At 38.1% G+C, this 16,573-nt stretch overlaps 1 protein-coding gene across 2 annotated transcripts; it reads right to left on the bottom strand.

The window, feature by feature from the left end:
- Positions 1-1,173: 1,173 nt before the first annotated feature.
- MRPL50 (mitochondrial ribosomal protein L50) lies at positions 1,174-16,545 on the bottom strand. 2 transcript variants are annotated; one of them, NM_001194797.3, is given in 3 exon segments: positions 1,174-1,354; positions 2,451-2,724; positions 16,432-16,533. In NM_001194797.3, coding segments are annotated over 3 exon segments (408 nt in total). In that variant the 5' UTR covers positions 16,524-16,533; the 3' UTR covers positions 1,174-1,312.
- Between the last annotated feature and the right edge of the window lie 28 nt (positions 16,546-16,573).

Raw genomic sequence — 16,573 nt, 5'->3', positions numbered from 1 at the left:
GCCTAATTTAATCTTTCAGGAAAACTAAAGGCCATTATTCTGACATATTCACTGTATTGAACTATAAACCAGTGATGCCCTCTAGAGGTACTGATGGACATGCAGCTTACCTTCCCTGTTGGGATGTGTTTACCCTCCTTGTTGGCTAAATTTACCAGGGCTGTTGTTTCAGGTAGCAGTACTTGTCTCCCACCTCATTACTAGCACCTAGATCCATGTTCTCAAAACATAATCAGCTTTTGAAGCATGCAGAAGCTCTGGACCTGGACCTACTCCAGACTTACCGAATCAGAATTTGCATTTTAAAAAGATCCCCACATGAAAAAATGAATAAATAAAAGATCCCAAATGATTAATATGCACATTACATTTTCAGAATATTGCTTTAGGCTACAAAGGAGAAATTTCTTCTGTCCTAACAATCACATGAAGCTGCTTGGTTTTTGCAGTTACCTCTCCAGTTTTAACTGTTTTTCCATATAGACCTCCTCATCCCTTATTTCCATCATGCCCTTTGTTTTTCTGTGTCTCTGGATCAGAAGGAAAAATTGTATAGAAAATAAGATAATGAAATCCTGTACATAAAATTCCAATGATTCCTTGCTGAATCTTTTACACAGCAGAAGCAGAAGGACATACAGTAGGTCTTCTGTATCTGTGTGTTCTCCATCCGTGGATTCAACCAATTGTGGATCAAAAATGTTTGGGGGAGGGGGAAGGAGAAGATGACTACATCTGTACTGAATATGCTGAATATGTATACTTTTTTCCTTCTGATTATTCCCTAAATAATCAGCATAACAACTATTTACATAGCTATTTACATTGTATTCACTATTTACATAGCTATTTACATTGTATTCACAATTGTAAATACTATTTATATAGCTATTTACATAGCTATATATTTACATAACTTTAAAATTTACATATTTACATAACTACATTGTATTCACAATTTACGTATTTACATAACTATTTACATTGTATTCACAATTGTAAATACTATTTGCATTGTATTCAGTATTATAAGTAATCTAAAGATGATTTAAAGTATATGGGAGGATGTGCATACATAATATGCAAATACCACATCATTTCATACAAGGGGCTTGGGCATCTGTGGACTTTGGTATCCAAGTAGGTGTCCTGGAACCAATCCCCAAGGGATATCAAGGGATCAACTCTAATGTCTAAGCTCCAGAGTTCCAGGCATTCTGACACCTGAAGTTCTTGAATGAAGTGCCTGTGGATGATATTTGTAGGGAATGTCTACACTGTCAACTAATTTTCTTAATGAAGATTCCAGAATTTATATTCCCAACTGAATTTTGCCCTCTTCAAAGGAGTCACCCTGGGAAAGAGAATGCAATTTCTTTTGTTAAAAACCTTTCTATCACTTTTCTTTAGGAATTGTCAGCAGTCAAAACAATGTAAGACATTCTTTCTGTCTCATTACTCTCCAGCCATATCTAAAGCCTGAAAACAATAATCCTGAATTTAACAACTTTGTCATTCAGAACTATCTGATAACCTGCTATTTAAGTAATTTCCACAAATTAAGTCCATTAAAATACAAAGACTTGCCACTCTAGTCAATACTCAACACCACTTTTTAAAAGTTATAGAAAAAAAGGTTTAAAATCAGCATCATCTCCTCTGAAGAGAATACGCAATTAGACATAGAATCTGGCACATCTCTTATGAGGAAGAATCACAGCACTCAATAGGTGGCACATATTCTAATTTTTTCAAAGTTATACTTACTGGAAAGAAATGGCAAGGGAGAACACCAGCAAATTTCACTTAAAAAATTTACAACACACAATACACTTTAACAAATCTACTTTAATTCTAAAAGAAATTAATCTAGAACTGTCAGTAATACATAACATACTTTTATGTTTCTTTTATAGGTATCTATCTAATAAAAGTTTATTTGTATATGGGCAATGCATAATAACTCTATCTTAGATATGAATCCTAACAGGATGAAAATATTTTCTTGCAACTACTTTATGCCTATGAAGGGTGTGAACTTGCAATGTCCTCCTGTCTTAAACCCAAGTTAATGACAGTGCTCTCTCAAAACTTTTCATAAATTAATAATTACCTAATTTCATTTAAAAAATGGTTTCAGCAAATATGAAAACAGAAAGTCCGTTATTTGTCCATTCATAATATGAGACAAAAAAAGATAATACATTCCTCTACAGAAAAAGTGGGTTTAGAGAACAGTTCTGGTAGTATTTCACATGGTAAAGTATCAAAAGGTCTAATGAGCAGCCCTCTTGGTCAGGGAAAAACAATGATTTTGATGTGTTTCTCTTCCAAATTGCTTAGTAACTCCAAGTGATTTTCAAATTTGGAGGCAGATTACTGGCACTGAGTTCATCAAATTTAGATCTATCTTGAATAGGGACATTATAGAAATCAAGAACATCTCTAACCCTGCACATCTGGTGGAGTCTGGAGTTAGGGACTACATGACCCAAGTCATCAGCTAAATGTGCCAAAAGATTGAACTTTAGACGACTATCTTCCAGGGAGATGTCTTGCCAATTACTAGGAAGAGATGAACCAAAAACTTCTTTAACGTAAGATTCCAAACGACTCTGGAGATCTTCAGGTGGTGTGTATGCTTGGCTTCGTAAGGGTGGACACACTAGGATAGGTTCCTTTTTCTCTTCTACTGTCTCAGCAACCACTGGCTCTTTCTCTTTTCTGGAATGATCAAAAACACACAAATCTATTAATGAAGTTGACAAACACCAGACCAAATCTTGCCTACCAATCAAAATCAACAAAGGCACACCGACTACCGCTGGGGACCGTGGAGAGTAGTAAAGAATATGATAGGCCCCTGCCCTTAGAACGTTCATAGTTGAACTGAGTTGGGAGAGACAGAAAAAAACTAAGTATATATTTTACATACTGTAAGAATTCCTAAGAATAGGTGAAGAAGTAAGATAAATCATTCTGTCTGGGATACCCCATCCTCCAAGATCCCACCTCAATCTACCTTTCTGGTCTTACCTTTCACTGATTACCTACATATACTCCATGTGGTACTCTATATCCTGTGTCCCAAGCACACTCCCACTTTCCTGACACAATGTGTTGGCTCAAGTTATATCTTAAAATGTCTGTCTTTTATCTTCACCTATGTAAATCTTGCTTATTCTGTAAGTCTTAGGATAAAATTGTTCTCTTCCAAGAGGCTTTACGTAATTTCCAGAATCAAATATAATTGTAATTTCATGTGATCTCTTCAGCACTTTATACTGCTCTCAGAGTGCATCACATCCTACCTGACTTTTAATTTTACTTATATTCTACTTCACAGAAAGTGAAGAGATGGAAAAAGATATTCCATGCAAACAGAAACCAAAAAGAACAGGAGTAGCTACACTTACATCAGATAAAATAAATTTCAAGTCAAAAACTATAAAAGAGATTAAGAAGGTCATTACATAATCATAAAGAGTCAATTCAGCAAACGCATATAACAATTATAAATATATATGCAACCAATATTGGAGAACCTAAACATATAACACAAATATTAATAAATCTAAAGGAAGAGATAGACTACAATACATTAATAGTTGTGGATTTCAACACCCACTCTCAATAATAGATCATCCAGACAAAATCAACGAAGAAACACTGGAATTAAATTCTACACCAAATGGACTTGACACTTAGAGAACATTTCACCCAACTGCTGCAGAATACATAGTCTTCTCATGAGTACATGGTACATTCTCCAGGGTAGACTGTATCTTAGAACACAAAACAAGTTTTAACAAACTCATAAAACTCAAAATCATATCAAGGACTTTTCTAACAACAATGAAATACCACTAGACATCAATAACAAGAACTCTGGAAATTATACAACTACATAAAAAATAACATGCTCCCAAATGACCAAGGAGTCAATGATGAAATTAGGAAGGAAATTTTAAAATGTCTTGAAGCAATAAAAATGAAAACACAACACATCAAAATCTATGTGATACAGCAAAAGCAGTAATAAGAGGGAAGCTTATAGTAATAAACACCTACATGAAAAAAGAAAAATTTCAAATAAACAATCTAAAGATGCACCTTAAATTAGAAAAAGACAAACCAAACCCAAAATTAGTAGAAGGAAAGAAATAAGATCAGTGTAGAAACAAATGAAATAGACTAAAAAAAGCAATTAAAAAGATCAATGAATTAAAAAGTTGGTTTATTGAAAAATTAAAATCAACAAACCTTTATCTAGAATAAGAAAAACAGAGAAAAGACACAAATAAATAAAATTAGAGGCAAAAAAGGAGATTACACTGATATCACAAAAATTTAAAGGCTAATTAGAGATTATTACAAGCAACTATACATCAATAGATTGGAAAACCTAGAAGAGATGGATTAATTCCTAGGCACAGACAACTTAGCAGGACTGAATCATGAAGAAATAGAAAACCCAACAGAAATAATGAGATAGAAGCTGTAATAAAAGTCTCCCATCAAAGAAAAGCTTAAGATTTGATGGCTTCACTACTGAACTCCACCAAGCATTTAAAGAAGAACTAATGCCAACCAATAAGAATTCTACCAAAGCTATTCCAAAACACTGAAGAGGAGACAATACTTCCAAACACATTCTACAAGGCTAGCATTACCCTGATGCCAAAACCAGACAAAGACAAAATAAAAAAGGAAAACACATTCTACAAGACCAGCATTACCCTGATACCAAAACCAGACAAAGACAAAATAAAAAAGGAAAACCACAGGTCAATATTCCTGATGAGCACAGATGCAAAACTCCTCAACATTCATCCCAGAATGCAAGAATGGTTCAACATATGCAAAACAACAAACTCGATACATCACATTGACAGAATCAAGAACAAGAATCATGTGATCATTTCAATAGATGCTGAAAAAGCATTTCATAGAATTCAACAGCCTTTCATGATAAAAACTGTCAATAAACTGGATACTGAAGGAACATACTTCAACATAATAAAAGTCATGCATGACAAACCCACCAAACAAGGACACAAAACAAGCTAGCACCATTGAATGGGAAAAAGCTGAAAGCCTTTCCTCTAAGATCTTGAACAAGACAAGGATGCTCACTTTCATCACTTGTATTCAAAACAGAACTTGAAGTCCTAGCCACAGCAATTAGATAAGAGAAAGAAATAAAGTACATCAAAATTGAAAAGAAGTCAAATTGTTCTTATTTGATATATGATCTTACATATCATATGTAAGATATATAATCTTATATATCTTGATATATGTATATTTAGAAAAACCTAAATATCCACCAAAAAGCTCTTAGAAATAACAAATTCAGTAAAGTTTCAGAATTCAAAAATCAACATACAAAATCAGTAGCATTTCCATATGCCAATAGTAAACAATCTGAAAAAGAAATCAAGAAATCAATTCCATTAACAACAGCCACACACACACACACACAAAAATCTAGGAATAGACTTCAACAAAGAAGTAAAAGGCCTCTACAATAAAAACTATAAAACACTGATGAAAAAAATTGAAGGGGACACACAAAAAATGGAGATATCCCATGTTCATGGATTGGGAGAATTAATGTTGTTGAAATGCTTATGCTACTCAAAGCAATATACTGTCAATGTAATCTTTATCAAAATACCAATGACGTTCTTCACAGAAATAGAAAAAAATTCCTGAAGATGGCCGAATAGGAACACCTCCAGTCTCCAACTCCCAGCGCGAGCGACACAGAAGACCGGTGATTTCTGCATTTTCAACTGAGGTACTGGGTTCATCTCACTAGGGAGTGCCGGACAATCGGTGCTGGTCAGCTGCTGCAGCCCGACCAGCGAGAGCTGAAGCAGGGCGAGGCATCGCCTCACCTGGGAAGCGCAAGGGGGAAGGGAATCCCTTTTCCTAGCCAGGGGAACTGAGACACACAACACCTGGAAAATCGGGTAACTCCCACCCCAATACTGCGCTTTAAGCAAACAGGCACACCAGGTGATTATATCCCACACCTGGCCGGAAGGGTCCCACGCTCACGGAGCCTCCCTCATTGCTAGCATAGCAGTCTGTGATCTACTGGCAAGGCAGCAGCGAGGCTGAGGGAGGGGCGCCCGCCATTGCTGAGGCTTAAGTAGGTAAACAAAGGTGCTGGGAAGCTCGAACTGGGTGGAGCTCATAGCAGCTCAAGGAAACCTGCCTGTCTCTGTAGACTCCACCTCTGGGGACAGGGCACAGTAAACAATAACAAAAGCAGCAGAAACCTCTGCAGACACAAAGGACTCTGTCTGACAGCTTTGAAGAGAGCAGTGGATCTCCCAGCAAGGAGGCTGAGATCTGAGAAGGGACAGACTGCCTGCTCAAGTGGGTCCCTGACCCCTGAGTAGCCTAACTGGGAGACATCCCCCACTAGGGGCAGTCTGACACCCCACACCTCACAGGGTGGAGTACATCCCTGAGAGGAAGCTTCCAAAGCAAGAATCAGACAGGTACACTCACTGTTCAGCAATATTCTATCTTCTGCAGCCTCTGCTGCTGATACCCAGGCAAACAGGGTCTGGAGTGGACCTCAAGCAATCTCCAACAGACCTACAGCTGAGGGTCCTGACTGTTAGAAGGAAAACTATCAAACAGGAAGGACACCTACACCAAAACCCCATCAGTACGTCACCATCATCAAAGACCAGAGGCAGGTAAAACCACAAAGATGGGGAAAAAGCAGGGCAGAAAAGCTGGAAATTCAAAAAATAAGAGCGCATCTCCCCCGGCAAAGGAGCGCAGATCATCGCCAGCAACGGATCAAAGCTGGACGGAGAATGACTTTGACGAGATGAGAGAAGAAGGCTTCAGTCCATCAAACTTCTCAGAGCTAAAGGAGGAATTACGTACCCAGCGCAAAGAAACTAAAAATCTTGAAAAAAAAGTGGAAGAACTGATGGCTAGAGTAATTCATGCAGAGAAGGTCATAAACGAAATGAAAGAGATGAAAACCATGACACGAGAAATACATGACAAATGCACAAGCTTCAGTAACCGACTCGATCAACTGGAAGAAATGGTATCAGCGATTGAGGATCAAATGAATGAAATGAAGCAAGAAGAGAAACCAAAAGAAAAAAGAAGAAAAAGAAATGAACAAAGCCTGCAAGAAGTATGGGATTATGTAAAAAGACCAAATCTACGTCTGATTGGGGTGCCTGAAAGTGAGGGGGAAAATGGAACCAAGTTGGAAAACACTCTTCAGGATATCATCCAGGAGAACTTCCCCAACGTAGTAGGGCAGGCCAATATTCAAATCCAGGAAATACAGAGAACACCACAAAGATACTCCTCGAGAAGAGCAACTCCAAGACACATAATTGCCAGATTCACCAAAGTTGAAATGAAGGAAAAAATCTTAAGGGCAGCCAGAGAGAAAAGTCGGGTTACCCACAAAGGGAAGCCCATCAGACTAACAGCAGATCTCTCGGCAGAAACTCTCCAAGCCAGAAGAGAGTGGGGGCCAATATTCAACATTCTTAAAGAAAAGAATTTTAAACCCAGAATTTCATATCCAGCCAAACTAAGTTTCATAAGTGAAGGAGAAATAAAATCCTTTACAGATAAGCAAATGCTTAGAGATTTTGTCACCACTAGGCCTGCCTTACAAGAGACCCTGAAGGAAGCACTAAACATGGAAAGGAACAACCGGTACCAGCCATTGCAAAAACATGCCAAAATGTAAAGACCTTCGAAGCTAGGAAGAAACTGCATCAACTAACGAGCAAAATAACCAGTTAATATCATAATGGCAGGATCAAGTTCACACATAACAATCTTAACCTTAAATGTAAATGGACTAAATGCTCCAATTAAAAGACACAGACTGGCAAACTGGATAAAGAGTCAAGACCCATCAGTCTGCTATATTCAGGAGACCCATCTCACATGCAGAGACATACATAGGCTCAAAATAAAGGGATGGAGGAAGATTTACCAAGCAAACAGAGAACAAAAAAAAGCAGGGGTTGCAATACTAGTCTCTGATAAAACAGACTTTAAACCACCAAAGATCAAAAGAGACAAAGAAGGCCATTACATAATGGTAAAGGGATCAATTCAACAGGAAGAGCTAACTATCCTAAATATATATGCACCCAATACAGGAGCACCCAGATTCATAAAGCAAGTCCTTAGAGACTTACAAAGAGACTTAGACTCCCATACAATAATAACTTCAACACTCCACTGTCAACATTAGACAGATCAACGAGACAGAAAGTTAACAAGGATATCCAGGAATTGAACTCATCTCTGCAGCAAGCAGACCTAATAGACATCTATAGAACTCTCCACCCCAAATCAACAGAATATACATTCTTCTCAGCACCACATCGTACTTACTCCAAAATTGACCACATAATTGGAAGTAAAGCACTCCTCAGCAAATGTACAAGAACAGAAATTATAACAAACTGTCTCTCAGACCACAGTGCAATCAAACTAGAACTCAGGACTAAGAAACTCAATCAAAACCGCTCAACTACATGGAAACTGAACAACCTGCTCCTGAATGACTACTGGGTACATAACGAAATGAAGGCAGAAATAAAGATGTTCTTTGAAACCAATGAGAACAAAGATACAACATACCAGAATCTCTGGGACACATTTAAAGCAGTGTGTAGAGGGAAATTTATAGCACTAAATGGCCACAAGAGAAAGCAGGAAAGATCTAAAATTGACACTCTAACATCGCATATAAAGAACTAGAGAAGCAAGAGCAAACACATTCGAAGGCTAGCAGAAGGCAAGAAATAACTAAGATCAGAGCAGAACTGAAGGAGATAGAGACACAAAAAACCCTCCAAAAAATCAATGAATCCAGGAGTTGGTTTTTTGAAAAGATCAACAAAATTGACAGACCGCTAGCAAGACTAATAAAGAAGAAAAGAGAGAAGAATCAAATCGATGCAATAAAAAATGATAAAGGGGATATCACCACCGACCCCACAGAAATACAAACTACCATCAGAGAATACTATAAACACCTCTATGCAAATAAACTGGAAAATCTAGAAGAAATGGATAATTTCCTGGACACTTACACTCTTCCAAGACTAAACCAGGAAGAAGTTGAATCCCTGAATAGACCAATAGCAGGCTCTGAAATTGAGGCAATCATTAACAGCCTACCAACCAAAAAAAGTCCAGGACCAGATGGATTCACAGCTGAATTCTACCAGAGGTACAAGGAGGAGCTGGTACCATTCCTTTTGAAACTATTCCAATCAATAGAAAAAGAGGGAATCCTCCCTAACTCATTTTATGAGGCCAACATCATCCTGATACCAAAGCCTGGCAGAGACACAACATAAAAAGAGAATTTTAGACCAGTATCCCTGATGAACATCGATGCAAAAATCCTCAATAAAATACTGGCAAACCGGATTCAGCAACACATCAAAAAGCTTATCCACTATGATCAAGTGGGCTTCATCCCTGGGATGCAAGGCTGGTTCAACATTCGCAAATCAATAAACGTAATCCAGCATATAAACAGAACCAAAGACAAGAACCACATGATTATCTCAATAGATGCAGAAAAGGCTTTTGACAAAATTCAACAGCCCTTCATGCTAAAAACGCTCAATAAATTCGGTATTGGTGGAACATATCTCAAAATAATAAGAGCTATTTATGACAAACCCACAGCCAATATCATACTGAATGGGCAAAAACTGGAAAAATTCCCTTTGAAAACTGGCACAAGACAGGGATGCCCTCTCTCACCACTCCTATTCAACATAGTGTTGGAAGTTCTGGCTAGGGCAATCAGTCAAGAGAAAGAAATCAAGGGTATTCAGTTAGGAAAAGAAGAAGTCAAATTGTCCCTCTTTGCAGATGACATGATTGTATATTTAGAAAACCCCATTGTCTCAGCCCAAAATCTCCTTAAGCTGATAAGCAACTTCAGCAAAGTCTCAGGATACAAAATTAATGTGCAAAAATCACAAGCATTCTTATACACCAGTAACAGACAAACAGAGAGCCAAATCAGGAATGAACTTCCATTCACAATTGCTTCAAAGAGAATAAAATACCTTGGAATCCAACTTACAAGGGATGTAAAGGACCTCTTCAAGGAGAACTACAAACCACTGCTGAGTGAAATAAAAGAGGACACAAACAAATGGAAGAACATACCATGCTCATGGATAGGAAGAATCAATATCGTGAAAATGGCCATACTGCCCAAGGTTATTTATAGATTCAATGCCATCCCCATTAAGCTACCAATGAGTTTCTTCACAGAATTGGAAAAAACTGCTTTAAAGTTCATATGGAACCAAAAAAGAGCCCGCATCTCCAAGACAATCCTAAGTCAAAAGAACAAAGCTGGAGGCATCACGCTACCTGACTTCAAACTATACTACAAGGCTACAGTAACCAAAACAGCATGGTACTGGTACCAAAACAGAGATATAGACCAATGGAACAGAACAGAGTCCTCAGAAATAATACCACACATCTACAGCCATCTGATCTTTGACAAACCTGAGAGAAACAAGAAATGGGGAAAGGATTCCCTATTTAATAAATGGTGCTGGGAAAATTGGCTAGCCATAAGTAGAAAGCTGAAACTGGATCCTTTCCTTACTCCTTATACGAAAATTAATTCAAGATGGATTAGAGACTTAAATGTTAGACCTAATACCATAACAACCCTAGAGGAAAAAAACCTAGGTAGTACCATTCAGGACATAGGCATGGGCAAAGACTTCATGTCTAAAACACCAAAAGCAATGGCAGCAAAAGCCAAAATTGACAAATGGGATCTCATTAAACTAAAAAGCTTCTGCACAGCAAAAGAAACTACCATCAGAGTGAACAGGCAACCTACAGAATGGGAGAACATTTTTGCAATCTACTCATCTGACAAAGGGCTAATATCCAGAACCTACAAAGAACTCAAACAAATTTACAAGAAAAAAACAAACAACCCCATCAAAAAGTGGGCAAAGGATATGAACAGACATTTCTCAAAAGAAGACATTCATACAGCCAACAGACACATGAAAAAATGCTCATCATCACTGGCCATCAGAGAAATGCAAATCAAAACCACAATGAGATACCATCTCACACCAGTTAGAATGGCGATCATTAAAAAGTCAGGAAACAACAGGTGCTGGAGAGGATGTGGAGAAATAGGAACACTTTTACACTGTTGGTGGGATTGTAAACTAGTTCAACCATTATGGAAAACAGTATGGAGATTCCTCAAAGATCTAGAACTAGATGTACCATATGACCCAGCCATCCCATTACTGGGGATATACCCAAAGGATTATAAATCATGCTGCTATAAAGACACATGCACACATATGTTTATTGCGGCACTATTCACAATAGCAAAGACTTGGAATCAACCCAAATGTCCATTAGTGACAGACTGGATTAAGAAAATGTGGCACATATACACCATGGAATACTATGCAGCCATAAAAAAGGATGAGTTTGTGTCCTTTGTAGGGACACGGATGCAGCTGGAAACCATCATTCTTAGCAAACTATCACAAGAACAGAAAACCAAACACCGCATGTTCTCACTCATAGGTGGGAACTGAACAATGAGATCACTTGGACTCGGGAAGGGGAACATCACACACCGGGGCCTATCATGGGGAGGGGGGAGGGGGGAGGGATTGCATTGGGAGTTATACCTGATGTAAATGACGAGTTGATGGGTGCTGACGAGTTGATGGGTGCAGCACACCAACATGGCACAAGTATACATATGTAACAAACCTGCACGTTATGCACATGTACCCTAGAACTTAAAGTATAATAATAAAAAAAAAGAAAGAAAAAGAAAAAAAGAAAAAAAATCCTAAGATTAGTATGAAACCACAAAATGCCTTGAATAGCCAAAGTAATGCTAAGAAAAAAAAAATCGCACCTAACTGGCTCCACCTTGCTTCTAACCTTTAAGCTGTCCTTGTTCATTCCTGGACATAGGCCAAACTAACCATGGGAAGGAATTCAGTTTATGGTTTGACTCCGAAACAAAATTGATAATAGCCTTTTTCTGAAAAGACCTTCTTCTTGCCCAGGAACCAGTTTGCTTTTGTAGGACTAACAAATTAGCTACAAGATTAGAAATTATGGTTACAGGTCATACAGACTCCAGCTGCAAGAGTCTGATCCTCCCCAAATTGCTCCTGGGGATAACACTGCTATTGTAAAATCCACGGTCAGTGCTTGAGATATTTTGCAGACCCTGCACTCAATGGATTAGCTGACACCACCGAAGCCGGTAATCTGGCTCAACCAGTTCTGTGATCCCATCCAGGAACATAAGTTGGCAAGAACTCACTTAGTCCCCCTGTGATTTCATTTCCAACCCAACCAATCAACACTCCCCATTTCCGGGGCCCCCACCTGCCAAATTATCTTTAAAACCTCTGATCCCTGAGTTTTCGGGGAGACAGATTTGACTAATAATAAAAGTCCAGTGTCCTGCACAGCCGACTCTGTGTGAATTACTTTCTCCACTGCAATTCCTCTGCCTTGACACATCAGCTCTGTCTAGGCAAAGTGAACCCATTGGGCAGTTACAAAACTATAACACTACTAGAAGAAAACATTGGGGAGATGTTTCAGGACACTGGTCTGGGCAACGACCTCTTGAGTAAGACCGCAAAAGCACAGGCAACAAGAACAAAAGTAGACAAACGGGATTACACTAAACTAAAAAGCTTCTGTGTAGAAGAAAACATTGGGGAGATGCTTCAGGACTTTGGTCTAGGCAATGACCTTTTGAGTAAGACCTCAAAAGCACAGGCGACAAGAACAAAAATCAACAAATGGGATTACATCAAGCTAAAAAGCTTGTGTATAGCAAAGGCAACAATAAACGAAGTGAACAGAAAACCTAGAGGATAGGAGAAAAATTGGCAAACTATCTGACAAGGGATTAATAACCAGAATATATAAGGAACCCAAACAACTCAATAACAACAACAACAACAAAAACTGATTTAAACATAGCAAAAGATCTGAATACGTATTTCTCAAAGAAGATATACAAAAGACCAACAGGTATATAAAAAAAAGATCTCTAATCATCAGGGAAATGCAACTCAAAACCACAATGAAGTATCATCTCACCTCAGTTAAAATGACTATTATTTAAAAGACAAAAAATAACAAATGCTGGCAAGGATATAGAGAAAGTGGAATACTAGTACACTATTGGTGGTAATGTAAATTAGCACAACTGCTATGGAGAAAAGTATGGAAATTTCCCAAAAAAAACGAAAAACAGAATTACCATATGATCCAGCAATCCCACTGCTTGGTATACGTCCAAAAGAAAGTTAATCAGTCTGACAGAGATATCTGCACTCCATGTTTATTACAGCATTATTCACAATAGCCAAGATATGGAATCAAACTAAGTTTCTACCAATGGATGAATGGATATTAAAAAAAACTGTACATATAATCTATGGAATATTATTCAGCCATTAAAAAATGATGAAATCCTGTCACTTGCAGTAACATGGATGAAATTGGAGGACACTGTTAAGTGAAATAAGCCAGGTGCAGACAGACAGATATCGCACATTCTCACTTCTATGTGTGAACCAAAAAAAAAAATGACCTCATGGAGGTAGTAATAAATTGATGGTTACCAGAGGCTGGGAAGGGTAGTGAGGAGGTGGGGTATGAAGACCGATTGGTTAGAAATACAGTGAAAAAGGGTAATACAGTTAGAGAAGAGAAATACCGCTAGAAAGAGTAAGTTCTAGTGTTTGATTTCACAATTGGGTGACTATAGTTAGTAATAATTTATTTATATTTCAAAATAGCTAGAAGTGAAGATTTAGAATGCTCCCAAAACAAATAAATAACATGATGGATATGTCAACTATTCACATTTGGCCATTACATATTGTATGCTTGCATCAAAATATTATGTGTACCCCATAAATATGCACAATTATTATGTATCCATAAACATTAAAAAAAAATTACAAATAAACATCACCTCATACTCATTAGGATGGTCATTACCAAAAAGACAAGTGCGGTAAGGACATGGAAAAAAAGGCACCCTTATATACTGCTGATGGGAATGAAAATTGGCAGAACTATTATAAAAAACCGAATTGAGGTTCCTCAAAAAGTTATAAACAGAACTATCCTAACTATCCTAAGATCTAGCGATCTTACCACTGGGTATATATCCAAAGGAAATGAAAGCAGTATCTCAAAGAGATATCTGCACTCTCATCTTCATTGCAGCATGTGTGTATATGTGTATATGTATATATGTATACACACACACACACACAATATTTAAGGCTGAATAAAATGCCATTGTGTGTATATATGTGTCTATGAATATATATGTATATATTATGTGTGTGCATACATACACACACATAAAATGGCATTTTATTCAGCCTTAAAAAAGGATATATGTAACACATGGATAAACCTAGAAAATATTATGCTACGAGAAATAAGCCAGACAGAAAAATACCACATGATCTCACTTATATGTAGTACCTAAAAAAGTCAAATTAGGCCGGGCGTGGTGGCTCATGCCTGTAATCCCAGCAAGCACTTTGGGAGGCTTAGGTAGGTGGATCATGAGGTCAAGAGATCGAGACGATCCTGGCCAACATGGAGAAACCGTCTCTACTAAAAATACAAAAATTAGCTGGGTGTGGTGGCGGGCGCCTATAGTCCCCGCTACTTGGGAAGCTAAGGCAGGAGAATCGTTTGAACCTGGGAGGCAGAAGTTGCAGTGAGCTGAGATGGCGCCACTGCAGTCCAGCCTGGAGACAGAGCAAGACTCCATCTCCAAAACAAATAAAAAGTCACAGAAACAGAGTAGGATGGTGGTTCCCAGGGGTGGTGGAAATGGAGAGATGTTGGACAAAGATAAAATTTAAATTACATAGAATGAGTAAGTTCCAGAGATCTAACGTACACCATGGTGATGACCATTAATAATACTGTACTGTATACTCGAAATCTTCTGAGAGAAAACTCTTTTAAGTGTTTTCACCACACACACAAAAATTCTAACTGGCCAGGCATGGTGGTTCACCCCTGTAATCCCAGCAATTTGGGAGGCTGAGGCGGGAAGATTAAGCCCAGGAGTTCAAGACCAGCCTGGGCAACACAGTGAGAACTCCTTTCTCTAAAACAAAACAAAACAAAAAAGTATGTAAAGAGATGAATATGATAATTAGCTTGACTAATAATCAACATCAAGTTGTATACCTTAAATATATAAATTTTTTAAAATAGTAAAGAAAATATAACCATCATTCTCAGTAATCTCTTATTTCCTCTAGTTTTCTTCATAATTTACCACTTCCTGAAATTACATTACACATTTGTTCATTTCTTCCTCCATTAGAACATTGGCCCAACGAGAACAAAAATTTGGTCTGTTTTAGTAACCACTTTATTCTTGTAACACTTAAGATATAGCCTGGCTATAGTAAACAATCTAAAAAATATTTGTTGAGTGAATGAATAAAACAAACTTGGAAGATATTTTAGAAATATTAACAAATATTAACCAAAGAAGAGGGAAAGCTAATATATGAACTGATGAAAAAAATATTTCCTAATTGTAGTAGTTTTTGTTTTAAACCTAAGAGGGCATACATTGTTCCTTAGGGTCAATACCATACGTTTTGATTTCCTAAACACTATCTAAGTCAAATTAGATTTACCTTCAAACAATTACACACGGTGCAGCCGTGCAGCGGAAAAAGCAGTAGATGGGGAGTTAGGAGACCTATGTTCTACATCCAGCTTTGCAATTAACTTGCTTTGTGACTTTGGGAAAATCACTTCCCTCCTGTGGGCCTGTTTCCTCATATGTTGGAGTACCTCGAGGATGAGAAGGGATTTTGTTTTTCCTGCTCTATCCTAGGCGCTTAGAGTAATGCTGGTCCTGAGAAATCTGTTGAATTACTGAATGAATGAACAAACAAAATGAGGAGGCGGTACTTCATTACTGAACCTTGCTTGTGAAAAAACACAGCCGGCAAATGAGTTTAGTTTACTAAGCGCTTTCGTGTGCTTTCAGGCAACACACTCAGTGTCTCGCACACGAGGTTAATTCTATTTGCTCAATAAATGAATGAGTGAAGTGAAAGGGAAAGGGGGTGGTATTTCCGTTATAAGATGAGAAAACTAAGGCCGAGAGGGGAAGAGACTGGGTCCCACCACTCAATGAGTGCTTCTCAACTCGGGACCCTAACCGTACCTCCTTGTTCTTGCTCCGATCAGGCGCGGGACCACGATAGCGTTAACACCCTCTTTTGAATTCGTCCCTCATCCTCCTTAACTTTCCTTGAACGTGACCCACCGTCCACCCTTCAGTTTTACCTGAATCGAGACCAAAATTCTCTACGTGGTGTCCCTGAGACTGTCCACAGGGAGACTCGCCTGGTAATACCGGACAGATATCGCGCCGCCATCTTCGATGAGATCCACGGGCCTGAGCGCAGCCCTCAGCCAGCAGTGACGT

This window comes from Macaca mulatta, chromosome 15 (genome assembly GCF_049350105.2).
Source record: "Macaca mulatta isolate MMU2019108-1 chromosome 15, T2T-MMU8v2.0, whole genome shotgun sequence".
Classification (NCBI taxonomy): domain Eukaryota; kingdom Metazoa; phylum Chordata; class Mammalia; order Primates; family Cercopithecidae; genus Macaca; species Macaca mulatta.
This window is presented reverse-complemented; position numbering and strand designations above follow the sequence as displayed.

What these genes read in the sequence shown, in the direction of transcription:
- MRPL50 (XM_001111283.5), bottom strand. Translation starts at nt 16,523, where the DNA reads ATGGCGGCGCGATATCTGTCCGGTATTACCAGGCGAGTCTCCCTGTGG. An exon ending in GAATTTTGGTCTCGATTCAG is followed by an intron (nt 2,725 to 16,431) that starts GTAAAACTGAAG and finishes TGATCATTCCAG; the next exon opens with AAAAGAGAAAGAGCCAGTGG.